The following is a 15,137-nucleotide window of genomic DNA, read 5'->3' as shown; positions in this document are numbered from 1 at the left end:
ATAGACCTCGTATGTTTTACCACATCATATTAACCCTTTAGCAAACACAGCCTGAGAAGCACTGCCCTAACAACTTAAAATTTAAGCCAACATGAAATTGGTATGTTAATCTTATTTAAGTATGTGGTTTATACTTAGATTTTACTTTTACTGAAAAAAAAAAAATATATAGGCCTTTCTTAAGATGCAGGCATCCCTGTTCCCACTGAACTTTTACTGAAGTGCCAATTAACTTACAAGCATAGACTCACAGGAGGGTTGAATTCTCTACATTTCCCCTACCTGGCCTAACTCTCACGGCTCAACCAACCAGCCAATCACACACACACTCAGGGCACCAGCAAAGCGGGAGTACTTTAAGAAACAATGTTTAGGAAATAATATATTTCAACAAAAGCAATAAGGTAGTCATCATGGGGGGAAAAAATAACAGGTCTTAAAAATATTGTATTCTTTTTGTTTCAAATTACATATGGGTGGCTGGAGGGACACAACAATCTTTTTAGTGCTTTTAGGTTTTAACCTCTAAAGGTCTTAATCCAGCAATGGTAATAGAAGAGTGACTGACCGCTCTATTTGAAATGCAACATCCCACCTTCTGCCTTCCCTGCTTCATTTTCCCCACAGCGTATGTCCATCTTCTCCTACTAAATTTAAGCTCCATGAGGACAATATATAGTGACAATGTTCTCAATGCCTGGCACTTAACAAGCATTCAGTAAATATTTGCTGAATGAGTGAATTTTTCTAAAAATCTCATGAAGCTTTCATTTAATAAGTCTCTATTTCATTTAAAATGCGAATTTTCAAGGTAATGAACAAAGCTTTACATCAAAGCAAACGTGATCTAACTCTGCCTGTCACCACAGATGGCACTAGCTTCAGCTGTTACCTTGGACTTAGATTCAGCATGTATCTTTGAAGTTGTGTTTCAAAAATAAACATTGAAAAGAACTAAGTCAAAATGGAAATAGTTTGGAAAAATTTAAGAGAACTGAAAAGAAACGTGAAGAGTTAAATCCAGTGTTCTCAATAATACAATGGATTTGTCCTCCTGTTAAAAAGTTCCAGGTAAATATATATACTAACTGCTTAAATTCAAGAATAAAGGGTATTATGAATATTATTTTGGAAACTAACCTGTTCATAAGCAGAGGACCTACCACATTAGCTAAATTCTCTACTGTTATATTTGTTAGATCTATAAAAATAATCAAGCACTTGATGATTTTGAAAGCTACTTATTTCTGATTATCCCAACAATTAAGTTTAAGAGCAACTTATATGACCCTCAAGGAAAGCCTGCTCCTACTTGACATTTTCCTCCTTCCACTTTTTCTTAAAATGAAGATAAACATACCCTAATAAATAAAGTTTCTGAAATTTAGGCTATAAAAGTAGGTCATTAGAAAATTTAGTAGTCAGCAGATGCTTTAAAAATTGAGTATATAAACATAAGAAATGAAGAAAAATGAAACAAAACAAACATTTTTTAGACAAAAATGATCCAGCCCTGGCTGGTGTGGCTCAGTGGATTGAGCACTGGCCTGCAGTCCAAAAGGTTGCTGGTTCAATTCCCATCAGGGCACATGCCTGGGTTGCAGGCCAGGTCCCCAGTTGGGGACATGTGAGAGGCAGCCAATCAATGTTTCTCTCACACATCAATGTTTCTCTCCCTCTCTTTCTCCTTCCTTTCCCCTCTCTCTCAAAAATAAATAAATAAATAAATATAGAAAAAAATGATCCAGTATATAAAGGGATAAACATCAAGATAAAAGCTTTTAGCTTTCCATTGTGAATTTACATCCTCAGGAACCATATGCATACAAAACTTAAAAAGAGAAGGAAAGAGAATATATATGTATATATTTATGTATTTATATAGTAACTCAGTATGAACATCTAAGTTTTAAGTAACACAGTAACTATTCCTTTTGAAGTGGAATGAAGTTTAAATTATAATTAAAGACTTAAACATAGGATGCAAGAAAAAGAAACGACACCTGTATGAAGACAAGAGCATAACTACCATATTTCAATTATTCAACATTGAAGATCATCCCACTGTTGTTCTACTTCATGGAGCCAAAAATTGCGAGTACAGTAATCTTAACTCCGAGACTATACTTTAGGGCACTCTCCCTTCTGTTTAATTCAACTGACTGTTAGCTAAGACCCTTGCACACAAAGGTTATGACAATGTAAATGATTATTTGCATTATATCTAGGTACAAAAGAAACAAAAATTAAGACATTCATGTAGGTATATTATGAAATGCCAAAGTAAAATACTAGCAAAATACACAGTTGGAATCCAGATGTCAGTGGGAGGAAGAAGTAAAGGTAAGGCTTCAAGGAAAAGGCAAGATCAGCACTGAATTCTTGAAAGATAGGTAAGTGTGAAATGCTGGAATGATGAGCAATTTTTAGGAAGAAATGTGTTCAGTGTAAGTGGAAAGTCACACTGAGAAGAATGGGCTGGTACTGTGAGAGGGAAGGGGCCAGTTTAGAAAGTGAGAAGATGAACTAAAAAGAAGCATGGAAGGTCAACCACATTAAAATTAAAAAAAAAAAAACCAAACACCTAATTTGACAGAGTTGTGCAAGAAGATGACTCTAAAAAAGAACACTGGGGACCAATTATGAGGCTTATCCCAGGCCAAGTCTGAGGTGATAAGGATGTGGGGCAGATTCGTGGCAGTGCTAGTGGGGGGTGGGGGAACCTCAAAAGACACTACTAAATGTAGAAACAACAGTAATTTAAAAAAAGGCCCAATCTTATTTTGAGGATCAAGTCAGATGGGCCTAGGTACAAACTCCAGTTCTGTCATTTCACTAACTGTAGAATAGTAGGCAAGCAACAAAGCCTTTCAAAGCCCATTTCTTAACCCTCAAATTGCAGGGTAACAGCACAAGACTGCAGTAAGAGTTTAAGTGAATGAGATACAAAATTCAAAGTACATGGCAAATTACAGAAAACCAATAGATGTTCATCACTCCCTGATACTTCTTTTACAAAACATAATCGTCTATAGTAAGTTTCTGGAAATAAGCTACCATAGATCATTCCCATTTTAAATAATAGAGGGATAAAAGACAGCTAAGCCAGCAGCACTCTCCTAAAATAGATTATCAGCATGCCTAATCACTGCCCAAACAAGGGCATTAAATTATCTGATATCCATTTTTAAATCAGTCTTAAAACTATAACCAATATCCATTACCTAAAGTCTTCTATATATCTTCTAGAAATATACTGAACAATACTGGTATCCACAAGGACACTGCCAGTTAACCAGACAGAGAACTCCACCTAGAGAAAAATATTCCAATAACAAATTTTATACAATTATCCTACATGAAATAAATTTCTATTGTTAATAGTATTTTTAGTTCTGTTTATAAGTAATCAATTCATTTGTACAGGGCACTGTGCTTGACTGACATGGGTGATTATATCAAATTATAAACTCTCCACAATAATTCACTATGATGTCAACTGGACCCATGATATCAGTGTACAATTTGGCACTCTTCAACTCTTCAGATCAAAGCAGAACACTGAGAACGTGGAAAATGCTGTATGAACTACACTACAATCATAAAAGCAAATTTGTTTCCTAATACTACACCTGAAATAAATGAAATGCATCACTTTTTCTTCCTACAATAGGTTCTGATTCAGAAAGAGATCTTATTTTTCAGCAACTACCTCAGACACTGCCTGGCCATGGCACTGGCAAAGATACATCATCCTCTTCCCCACATGTTCCTATTACACTTCATCAAGACAGCTCACATTAACTATGCTCCTTCTATGTATACAAAATGTGCTGGGTGCTTTCTATTTCTAATAAACATAACTCTGCCAACTACAGACATTGTTATTGGCCTCATTTTACAGAGAGAGACACTAAGACTCAGAAAGGCTAACTACCAATATCATACCAGAAATAGCTCCCCATACTAAAACACACACTTTCATGTGGCCATGATTTTGCTCATTCTGCTCTCTTTGCTTGGAATGCTTTTCCCCCTTCCTGTTAACTCCTATCCATTCTTTAAGGTGTAAGTTCCCCCAGGACATCTTCTCTATTACAGTGTCAGTATTAGAGCTTTAAAACATTTGGTTGCATGAATGAGTAAGTGGAATAGGAAGCCAGGATTCTGTACTAAAATTCTGGTTTAATGATCTGCTAAATTAACTAATATAGAAGCATGTAAAACTCACCAAGTATCTAGCACAGTCCCTGGCGCCTAGTAGGTACTCAGAAGGAAAGAGAAGAAAAAGAAAACTGGGAAGGAGAAATGGGAAAAGAGAATAAAACAGGAAGCTGAAAAATCCCAGTGCCCATATATCAGAATCTTGATTTGGAACTCAGAATATTTGTATAAGAGAATACTTATAAATAATAACTTAATAATAATATTAGCTAATCTATGCTTTACCACCAACAATGAGTTCTTGCAATACTAACAATTTCTGTGTAAAAATGTAAGACTCAATGTAAACTGAACATAGAACACAGAGTCAACTCTAAGTTATAAAGAATAACCTAAGAGTATCATTCAAATCTTAATTAAAACTGACCTGTTTACTGTTAAGAAATCTTGAAAAGGATACTTACTGAGCTACAATTGAGTCGACCTATCAGTCTCATTTCAAGAACTCATAAGGACAGAGATCCAACATGGCAGCAGAGTAGGTGGAAGCTACACTAACCTCCTCCCAGGACCAAACTGAGGTTACAACTAAATTATAAAAAAATCACCCTGAATAACCAACTGAAGACTAGCTGGAGAGAAGCCTTATAACCAAGGACTCATGGAAGAAACCACATCACCACATCCAGACTGGTAGGAAGTGCAGAGGTGCAAGAGAGCTGGCTGGGCTCCCACAGGTAGCAGATGAAGTTCTGGAGGGATATTTCGGCAGCCAGGGGGTTACCACTGAGAACTGTGGGGTCTAAACCACTGCTGGGCTCCCCAGCCTAGAGCACCAGAACTGAAAAAGGAAGCCAAGTAAAACCCGACTGTGAAAAGCAGCAAGGTTCCTGTCCACAGGGAGAGATGGCTAGAGATGCAGACAGCCTCTTAAACTGTCAATACACAAAATTTGTTTGCAGCCATGTACCCTGGGCTCTGGCACAGGGACTAGAGAAACATGAAGAGAAACTGGAGCAGGTGGCTTTGAGGAGAGAGCGGAAGGGTCAGCTGCCAGGATCCCCTGTGCTCAATCATCCACCAATACTCCAGAAGGCATTTTTCTCAGACAGAGTACGTCCCCCTGCATGTGGCATAAGTCTAGGGCAGGGGTGTCAAACTCATTTTCACTGGGGGCCCCATCAGCCTGGCAGTTGCCTTCAAAGAGCCGAAATAATTTTAGGACTGTATAAATGTAACTACTCCTTAACTGTTAAGGAGTTGAAATTACATTCGACCCTTTGAAGGCATCCACAGCAAGACTGATAGGGCCCCTGGTGAAAATGAGTTTGACACTCCTGGCCTAGGGGGAAGCAACAGCCCCAAAGCAGGTCTCACCCCACACTGTGGAGCTTAAGCCCGGCTACTGAGGAGCACACCTGGAGGCACTTTACTGTTCAAGCCTAACAGACAACCTGCAGGACAAGGTGTATTATCTGGGAGCTCTGAGACTTTAGTTGACTCTCCCCTGACCCCAGTGCTAGTAAAAGCTGGCCTTGGTGTGCTGCCTGGTTATTTCTGCACACACCCAGGCCCAGCAGGGGGAGCCACACACTATGGGTCGCTGATAGCTCCAAAAAGGTTGCCCAGTGCCAGTCACAGGCAGCATCTAACATAAGTCCACACCAGGGTCTTTGCAGTTCTGCCTAATACACAGAAACAAACACAAAGAGGCGGCCAAAATGGGGAGTCAAAAAAACAGGCCCCAAATGAAAGAACAAGAGAGTTTTCCAGAGGAAGAACTACACAAAATGAAGGCAAGCAATTTATCAGATATAAAGTTCAAAGTAATGATTATAAGTATACTCAACAGCATGAAAAAAGACATAGAAACCATAAAAAAGGGCCAGTCAGAAATAAAGAATGCCAATATCTGAAATGAGTAATACACTAGAAGGAATAAACAGTAGGTTACATGAAGCAGAGGATCAAATAAGTGACTTGGAAGACAAGGTAGAAAAAAACACTCCAGCAGAGAAGCAAAAAGAAAAAACATTATTGAAAAATGAAGAGAGCTTAAGAAACATTTTGGACAACATGAAGCATAACAACATCTGCATCATGGGAATACCAGAAGGAGAAGAAAGAAAGCAAGGGATCAAGAAACTATTTGAAGAAATACTGACTCAAACCTTCCATAATCTGGTGAAAAAGACATACAAATCCCAGAAGCTCAGAAAGTCCCAAACAAGTTGGGCCCAAAGAGGCATACACCAAGACACATCATAATTAAATTGACAAGGCTTAAAGCCAAAGAGAGAATCCTAAAAGCTGCAAGAGAAAAGCAGGTAGTTACCTAGAAGGGAGCACCAATTAGACTGGCATTTGATTACTCAACAGGAACATTTCAGGCCAGAGGGGAATGGCATGAAATAGTCAAGATGATGAAAAGCAAGGATCTACAAACAAGGCTACTTTACCCAGTGAGGCTATCATTTAAAATTGAAGGAGAAATAAGGGGTTTCCCAAACAAGAAAAAGCTAAAGGAGTTTGTTGACACCAAACCAGTGCTGCGACAAATGTTAATAGGCTTGCTTTAAGAAAAAGAAGAAAAAAAAACAGAAATAGTCTAACAATAAAATGGCACTAAATATGTATCTATCAATAATCACCTTAAATGTAAATGGCTTAAATACTCCAATCAGAAGATACAGGGTTGCTGAATGGGTAAGTAAACAAGACCCATATATATGCTGCCTCCAAGAGACCCATCTCAGATTAAAGGACACAGACAGACTAAAACTAAATGGATGGAAAAAGATATTTCATGCAAATGGAAAGGGAAAAAAAAATCTGGGGCAGCAGTACTTATATCTGACAAAACAGATGTAACCCTAGTAAATATTTACGCACCCAACACAGGGGTGCGTAATACGTACCCCTAAATACGTAAAGCAAATCTTGATGAACATGAAGGGATAGACTGACAGAAATATAGTCATAGTTGGGGATTTTAACACCCCATTGACTACAATGGATAGATCTTACATTCAGAAAATCAACACGGAGACAGCAGCCTTAAAGAACACACCAGACCAAATGGATTTAACTGATATTTTCAGAGCATTTTAATCCAAAGCAGAAGAATATACATACTTTTCAAATGCATGTGGAACATTTTCTAGGATAGACCACATGCTAGGACACAAAACAAGTCTCAGTAAATTTAAGAAGATTGAAATTATATCAAGCATCTTCTCTAATGTTATGAAATTAGAAATTAATCACAAAAAGAACAAGGAAAAACACTCAAAGACAAGGAAACTAACATGTTAAGAAATAATGAATGGGTCAACAATGAGATCAAGGAAGAAATCAAAAGATACCTTGAAACAAATGAAAATAAGGACACAACAATCCACAATCCTGCTGGGACACTGGGAAATAAATAATACACTGGGCACTGGGAAAGCAATCCTAAGAGAGAAATTCATAGCATTACAGGCCTATCTCCAATAACAAGGAAAACCTCAAAGAAACAATCCAACTTCACATTTAGAGGAATTTGAAAAAGAACAACAAAGCCCAAAGTGAGTAGAAGAAAGGAAATAATAAAGATCAGAGCAAAAATTAATGAAATAAGAGTCTAAAACAAACAATACAAAAGATCAATGAATCCAACTGCTGGTTCTTTGAAAACATAAACAAGATTGACAAACCTTTAACCAGACTCATCAAAAAAAAGGAGAGACAACCCAAATAAATAAAATCACAAATGTAAGAGGAAAAATAACAACTGACACCAAAGAAATATAAAGAATTGTAGAAAATATTATGAACAATTATACACCAACAAACTAGAAAACATGGACAAAAAATGGATAAATTCCTAGAAACAGACTTCTGAAACTAAATCAGGAAGAATCAGAGAATCTGAATAGGCAGATTACAATTAGTGAAACTGAGGAAGTAATCAAAAAAACTCCCAACCAACAAAAGTCCTGGACGGATGGTTCACAGGTAAATTTTATCAAACATTATAAAAACAAACACCTCTCTTTCTGAAACTATTTCATAAAATTAAGAGGAGAAAAGGCTCCCACATTCATTTTATAGGCCAGCATTATCCTAATTCCAAATCCAGATACACTACAAAGAAAGAAAACTAAAGGCCAATATCTCTGATGAATATACATGCTAAAATTCTCAACAAAATATTAGCAATTACAGACATGCATCAAAAAGATAATATACCATGATCAAGTAAGATTTATTTTGGGGATGCAAGGATGGTACAATATTCGCAAATCAACGTGATTCACCACAGAAACAAAATAAAGGATAAAAGTCACATGATCCAAAAAAAGTCACATGATCTTATCCATAGATGGAGAAAAAGCATTTGATAAAATCTAGTACCCATTTATGATAAAAACTCTCAACAAAGTGGGATTAAAGGGAACATATTCAAACATAATAAAAGTCATGTGTTACAAGCCCACTGCCAGCATGATACTCAAGGTGCAAAAACTACAAGGATTCCCCTTAAGATCGGGGAAAAGACAGGGATATGCACTTTCATCTCTTATTCAACGTAGTACTGGAAGTCCTAGCCACAGAAATCAGACAAGAAGAAGAAATAAAAGGCATCCAATTAGAAAGGAAGAAGTAAAACTGTCATTATTTGAAGATGGCATGATAGTGTACATAGAGAACCCTAAAGATTCCATCAAGAAACTACTAGAGCTGAAGAATTCAGTAAAGTAGCAGGATATAAAATAAATATCCAGAATTCAACTGTACTTTTATATGTCAACAATGACCTATCAGAAAGGGAAATTAAGAAAATGTTCCCATTCACAATTGCTTCAAAAAGAATAAGATAACTAGGAATAATTTTAACCAAATATGTATTGAATAGAAGACCTGTACTCAGAAAATTGTAACACACTGAAGAAACTGAAGAAATCACAAGTAAGTTGAAGAACATACCGTGTTCATGGATAGGAAGAATTAACACCATTAAAATGTCCATATTACCCACAGCAATCTGTAGATTCACCATAATTTCTATCAAGATACCAACAATGTACTTCACAGAACTAGAACAAATAGTTCATAATTTTATATGGAACCACAAAAGGCCCCAAAAGCAACAGCGATCTTGAGAAAGAACAAAGCTGGAGGCATCACACTACCTAGTATCAAACTGTACTATCAGCCCATAGTAATCGAAACAGCATGGTTCTGGCATAAAAACAGACACACAGATCAATGGAACAGAATAAAGAACCCAGAAATAAACCCACACCTTTACAGTAAATTAATATTTGACATAGGAAACATGCACTTACAATGGGCTAAAGATAGTTTATTCAATAAATGGTGTTGGGAAAATTGGTCAGAAACAAGCAGAAAGATGAACCTAAACCACATTCTTACTCCACACACAAAAATAAATTCCGAATGACATTAAAATCTTGGACATTGCTCATAGCAATATTTTTTGTGATATATCTCCTCGGACAAGAGAAACAAAAGAAAAAATAAACAAATGGGACTACATCAAACTAAAAAGGTTTTGTACAGCAAAGGAAATCATCAACAAAGAAAAAGACAACCCACTGAATTGGAGAACATATTTGCCAATACATCTAATAAGGGGTTAATATCCAAAATGTACAAAGAACTTATAAAACTCAACACCAAAAAAACAACCCAATTATAAATGGCAAAGGACCTGAACAGAAATTCTCCAAAGAGGACATACAGATGGCCAACAGACATATGAAAAGATGCTCAATGTCACTAATTATCAGAGAAATGTAAATCAGAACCACAATGAGATATCATTTCACACCTGTCAAAATGGCTATCATCAATAAATCAACAAACAAGTTCTGGCAAAGATGTGGAGAAACAGAAATGCTTTTGCGCTGTTGGTGGGAATGCAGATTGATGCAGCCACTGTGGAAAGCAGTATGGAGATACCTCAAAAAATTAAAAATGGATTTGCCTTTGATCCAGTAATTCCCCTTCTGGGAATTTATCCAAAGAAACCCAAAACACTTATTCAAAAGAACCTAAGTACCCCTACATTCACTGCAGCATTGTTTACAATCACCAAGATATGGAAGCAGCCCGCATCCACCAGTAATGAGGGGAAAAAACAACTATGGGATATTTACACAATGGAATACTACTGGCCCATAAAGTAGAAAATTTTACCCTTTGCAACAGCATGGTTGGACCTGGAGAACATTATGCTAAGTGAAATAAGCCACTCAGAGAAAGACAATACGATATGATTTCACTCATACATGGAATCTAATGAACAAACTGAACTAACAAGCAAAATAGAGAGATACTCACAAAGAGCAGGCTGAGAACTATAAGGTAGGGTGGGGTGGGGATGGATAAAAAGGACTCATGGACACAGGCAATAGTGGGGTGACTGCAAGAGCAGGGGGATGTGGAGGTGGAAAAGGGCATTAGTGGGATAAATGGTAATGGAAAAAATGCAGTAGATCTATACAGTGGTATTATTAAAAAGAAATTATAAAATGTGAAAGACTGAAGGATATGCTTGGAGATTTCATTCTCATATTTAAGAAAATGTACTAAAATCATTTTCATCTTCATTATATATTCACACTCTTCTGTAACACTTTCCCTGCGGGTCAACTTTCTGGACATCCCACAGCCAATAAAATTAGTAAAAAATAAGTCTCTTCCCTATGGTGGGATACCAATCAATCTTCCCTTACTGTCTTAGCGCTGCTGTTCATCCCAACCGGGTTCTCTTCTACCCATTTCTCTCACTGCTCCATTACTCAGGATTCCCTCTCCACTACAAAGGAAATCTGTTTCTCTATCAATTCCATGATTGTGTCAAACAGAAAAATACTGTGACAAGGCAGTCTTCCAGAATATATTAGTTGTACCTAACATTCAGTACTTTTCTTCTCCATTCATGCCCAAGTCTAAAGAAGTAAACATCAATTCTGTATTCTAAGTGTCTTCACACAACAGGTACACCAAAATTATTTAGTGTTGTTAATTTAACTCACATTTACAGAAAGCAAATTACCCACGAATTATGGTAGGCAACAGGACAAAATAGAAAGCGAATGTGACTTGGCATCACTCACTCCACCAGTGGGACTTTGAAAAATTTTACATATACTTGCCCTTCCTCTCATGAGGACAAAATGAGAACTTTCGAGGAAAGTATTTGGTATATGATGAAACACCAAATAAATTTTTATCTATGACAATATTATTAAATGAATTCCATATAATCTATAATCTAATGTGTTCCAACAGGCTCCAAGCCTCAAATGGGTTTGACAAATCTCCCTTTTCCAGAGGGCAAAATAAAAAGATAATGAAGATAAACCCAACAGCCAGTGATATACATAATTAAAAAGTTTGCTTGGGTGTCTGGTATGTTGTCCCTAAAGACAATTTCTCAAACAAAAACAAAAATACTGGAACAAAACCAGCAGTGTCTGAAAAATTACTTGGTCTCCCAAGGGTAATGCACCCATTTACATGTGTAAATGATGGTAAATAATAGCATCATTTCCCCTTTCATATATGGTTTGTTTGGTTCCCATTACTCTATAATGCCTATCCTTAAAAATAGGTAATGAAGAAAAAAAGCGGCCTGTGGTGATGACACAATACTAAAATATAAAATGCAAGAAACAAAAGCTAAAATGGATAGATTATAGATGCAAAAATCAAACTAAAAAACAAATGCCTTGTAAAACATAATAAAAAATCATCATAATAATAATTTGACTACAAATAAGTATTGATTTTGAAAACTCAAAGGCAGATAACAGGTAAGTTTACGACCAGATGATGCCAAAATAAAGAAATAAATAAGGCATTAAGCCTTTTTATTTCTATTTTAGCTAAAGAACCAATAATTTCAACTCTGCTGATCAGGTATAGTACTAGGGAATATGCAGGAAGACAGAGAGAAAAAAAATCTTTCATCAGCATCTAGAATTCTACTTACTGCATCAAAAGGTTCCTCACATTTGACACATATGCCATGATACTTCCAATTTATTATATTTTTGACCTGCTCCATTTCCGACCTGGGCCGGTTCACCCCTCCTTAGGCAACTTTCTGGCCTCCCGCTCCCAGGAAGTCACCACATCAATGCTGAACTTTGTGCGGACACCCCATTGGCAGAGCGCACCAGAGTGCACCACAGCCCAGAACTCCTAGGCTCAAGCGATCCTCCTGCCTCAGCCTCCCGAGTAGCTGGGACTACAGGCGCACGCCACCACACCCGGCCAATTTATTATATTTTTAAAAAGCATGCATGCCCTGGCTGGGTCACTCAGTTGGTGAGTGTGCCATCCAGATGCGCCAAGGTTGTGAGTTCAAGCACATAGAAGAATCAACCAGCAAATGTATAGGTAAAAACAACAACAAAGTAATGTCTCTCTCTCTTTCTCCCCACCTGCTTCCTCTCTCTAAAATTAATTTTTAAAAAAGAGCATGCAGGTATTTTAATACCTGCAAACATATTCTTATTTAAGGTTTTTACACCATTACTATTAGATACTTTCACTTACTATCTAAACTGCAAAGGTTGGCCTTCACAGGTATATCATTTAGAGTCAAAAAATTAAGATGTTTAAGCTCATGTTTATAGAAGCTTCCACAATACCTTTTGACTCATTATAAGTCAATCAGATACATCTGACATAGTTTAAAAATACAGGTTTCCAAGAATAACCCTATATATGAACTCTATTATTGACAGCAAACAAAACTATCAAAGTAAAAGAGTAATAAATTTAGTAATTCACTCATTCATTCATAAACCATTTATGAAATCTACAACAGGGGCTAGACATTGTACCAGGTCCTAAAAACACACTGGCCCTTAAGACATTAATTTCAAGGAATTTAGAATCTAGTAGGGAAGGAAAGCAAACAAACAATTCTGTGTGATGAGAGCCACAAAACAAGTTAAAAGCCAGGGACAGTATACTAATGTTTAAGGACATCTTGGAAATCAACGGGGAAGAGACCAATATCATAAGCAATACACATACACAGAAATGATAGGAGGGGGTATTTTTGTTTGTTTGTTTCCCTAGATGAAAAAAGTCCTCAAAAGGAAACATTTTGCTGATGTGGAAGAGATAAAATAAAAAACAGCAGAAGCACTAAAAGGCATCAAAATCAACGTTCAAAAACTGTTTTGAGCAGTGGAAATAATCTCGATAGGTATATTGCATCAAATGGAGAATACTCTGAAGGTGACTAAAGTGACCAAAGTTGAAACACGTAAGAACAAATAAACAATTTTTTATAAATAAATCCTGGGTTTGGGGGGTTCCCCCTTATAAGTAGCATTTAAAATGAAGCATTTGTTTTCTATTTAAGACACTAGACTGGTGCCCAAATGCAAATGTCCTATTAAAAGTAAAATTCATGCCCTAGCCACTATGGCTCACTTGGTTGGAGTGTCATCTTGCAAACCAAAGGGCTGCATGTTCGATCCCTGGTCAGGGCACATAACTAGGTTGCAGGCTCAGTCCCCCATTGAGGCCATGTATAAGACACAACCAACATTTCTCTCCCTCCCTTCCCCTCTATAAGCATGTCCCCAAGTGAAGATTTTTAAAAAAGTAAAATTCATGTTTACAGAGATTAAATTGTTGTAAGGACCATCTGTAATTATTTAAAAGAGAAGTAGTATAATAAGAATCACAATGAAGTAATCCTCACACTAAACCATGAAACCCAATCATACTCCTTGATGTTATAATCATGACTCTGGCTACTTTAGTAACATGCATCAGAATGCAAGTAAATGAGCAGATTAAAGTTCTTAAGAGTTCCCACTTTTTAAAAAAATTTGAATCCTCTGGCACCTATCTTTAAATGTAGAGAAAAAGGGAGAGTACAATGCAAAAAAAGTCATTTTACAAATTTCTCCTAGTTCTTGCTTTCCCATAGTTGCCCAAAAGCAACAAAGCAACACATAAAAAGTGATGGGGAATAACAGAAGACCCTCCACTGGGAGTACACTTACCTGTAAAGATTTATTCTCTTTAAGGTCCAACCCAAACACATTGTGCCGCTTCACCTTAAGGAAATCAGCATCAAGTCCATCTTCCTCCCCCTCCTCCTCCTCATCACCATCTCTGGCCAAGAACTGCAGAGGAACTTCCTTGTTCTTTGGTGAGTCATCAGTGCTAGGGACAGAACCAGGTTGATACCCTTTAGCTTTTCCCAGTTTCTCTTCTATTTCTTCTTCATCTTTCTCTTCTTCTTCTTCATCACTAATGCCATTAGCCAGTCCAAAGTCTGTCCCTTCTGGTCTTTTCCCACCTTTCTGAAAGATGGACATTTTCTCATTGAAGTAGGCTCTAAATTCTTCCACTTCATCATTGGTGAGGGAGGGAGCCCTTGGCTCCGTTACTTTATTATCTTGGCTCACTACTGATTCTTTGGTGGGTTGTTTCTGCATTTTCTGAAGAAATCTTATCCGTGGTGCCACAGCAAGACCAAGAGACCTTAAATATGGGCAAATAAAGACAGTTATCTTAATACACTGATGGCATATTTATGGTTATTATGAAACAGTTTCTCAAGAACTGAGATCTATTTTTACAGCTTTTTTCCAAAGAAAATATTCCTCTGAGATACAAAATCTTGACAGGTTAGTTGATCTAAAAGGTAAGCCAGAAAATACTGACTAGCTATCATAAAACATTGAAGACACCCCCTTTTTCATTAAGAGGTTAACTTGTCATAAACAGCATGAGATCAGAAGCAAAAAAGCAATTCAAGTACTAGATCTGCCTATTTCCTGTTTAACCCTTTCAGCCTCAGCTTCTTCAAACATGGGACAACAGTACCTACCAGATCTACCTTACAATTATTGTGGAGCTCTGATATACTAACCATATGAAAACACTTTGTAAAATGTAAATAAATACTAAGGCAGGAAAAT

The 15,137-nt window shown here is 36.9% G+C and overlaps 1 protein-coding gene across 1 annotated transcript in view; it reads right to left on the bottom strand.

Annotated features, from left to right (window-relative positions):
• DDX10 (DEAD-box helicase 10) overlaps window positions 1-15,137 on the bottom strand; it is a 287,784-nt gene that overhangs the window by 201,220 nt on the left and 71,427 nt on the right. The window contains exon 13 of the mRNA XM_024570953.3: window positions 14,214-14,697. Coding sequence (XP_024426721.2) covers window positions 14,214-14,697 — 484 coding nt within the window. The remainder of the gene's footprint in view (window positions 1-14,213; window positions 14,698-15,137) is intronic.

This window comes from Desmodus rotundus, chromosome 5 (assembly GCF_022682495.2).
Source record: "Desmodus rotundus isolate HL8 chromosome 5, HLdesRot8A.1, whole genome shotgun sequence".
Classification (NCBI taxonomy): domain Eukaryota; kingdom Metazoa; phylum Chordata; class Mammalia; order Chiroptera; family Phyllostomidae; genus Desmodus; species Desmodus rotundus.
Note: the sequence above shows the minus strand (reverse complement) of the source record. Positions and strands in the feature narration are given on the sequence as shown.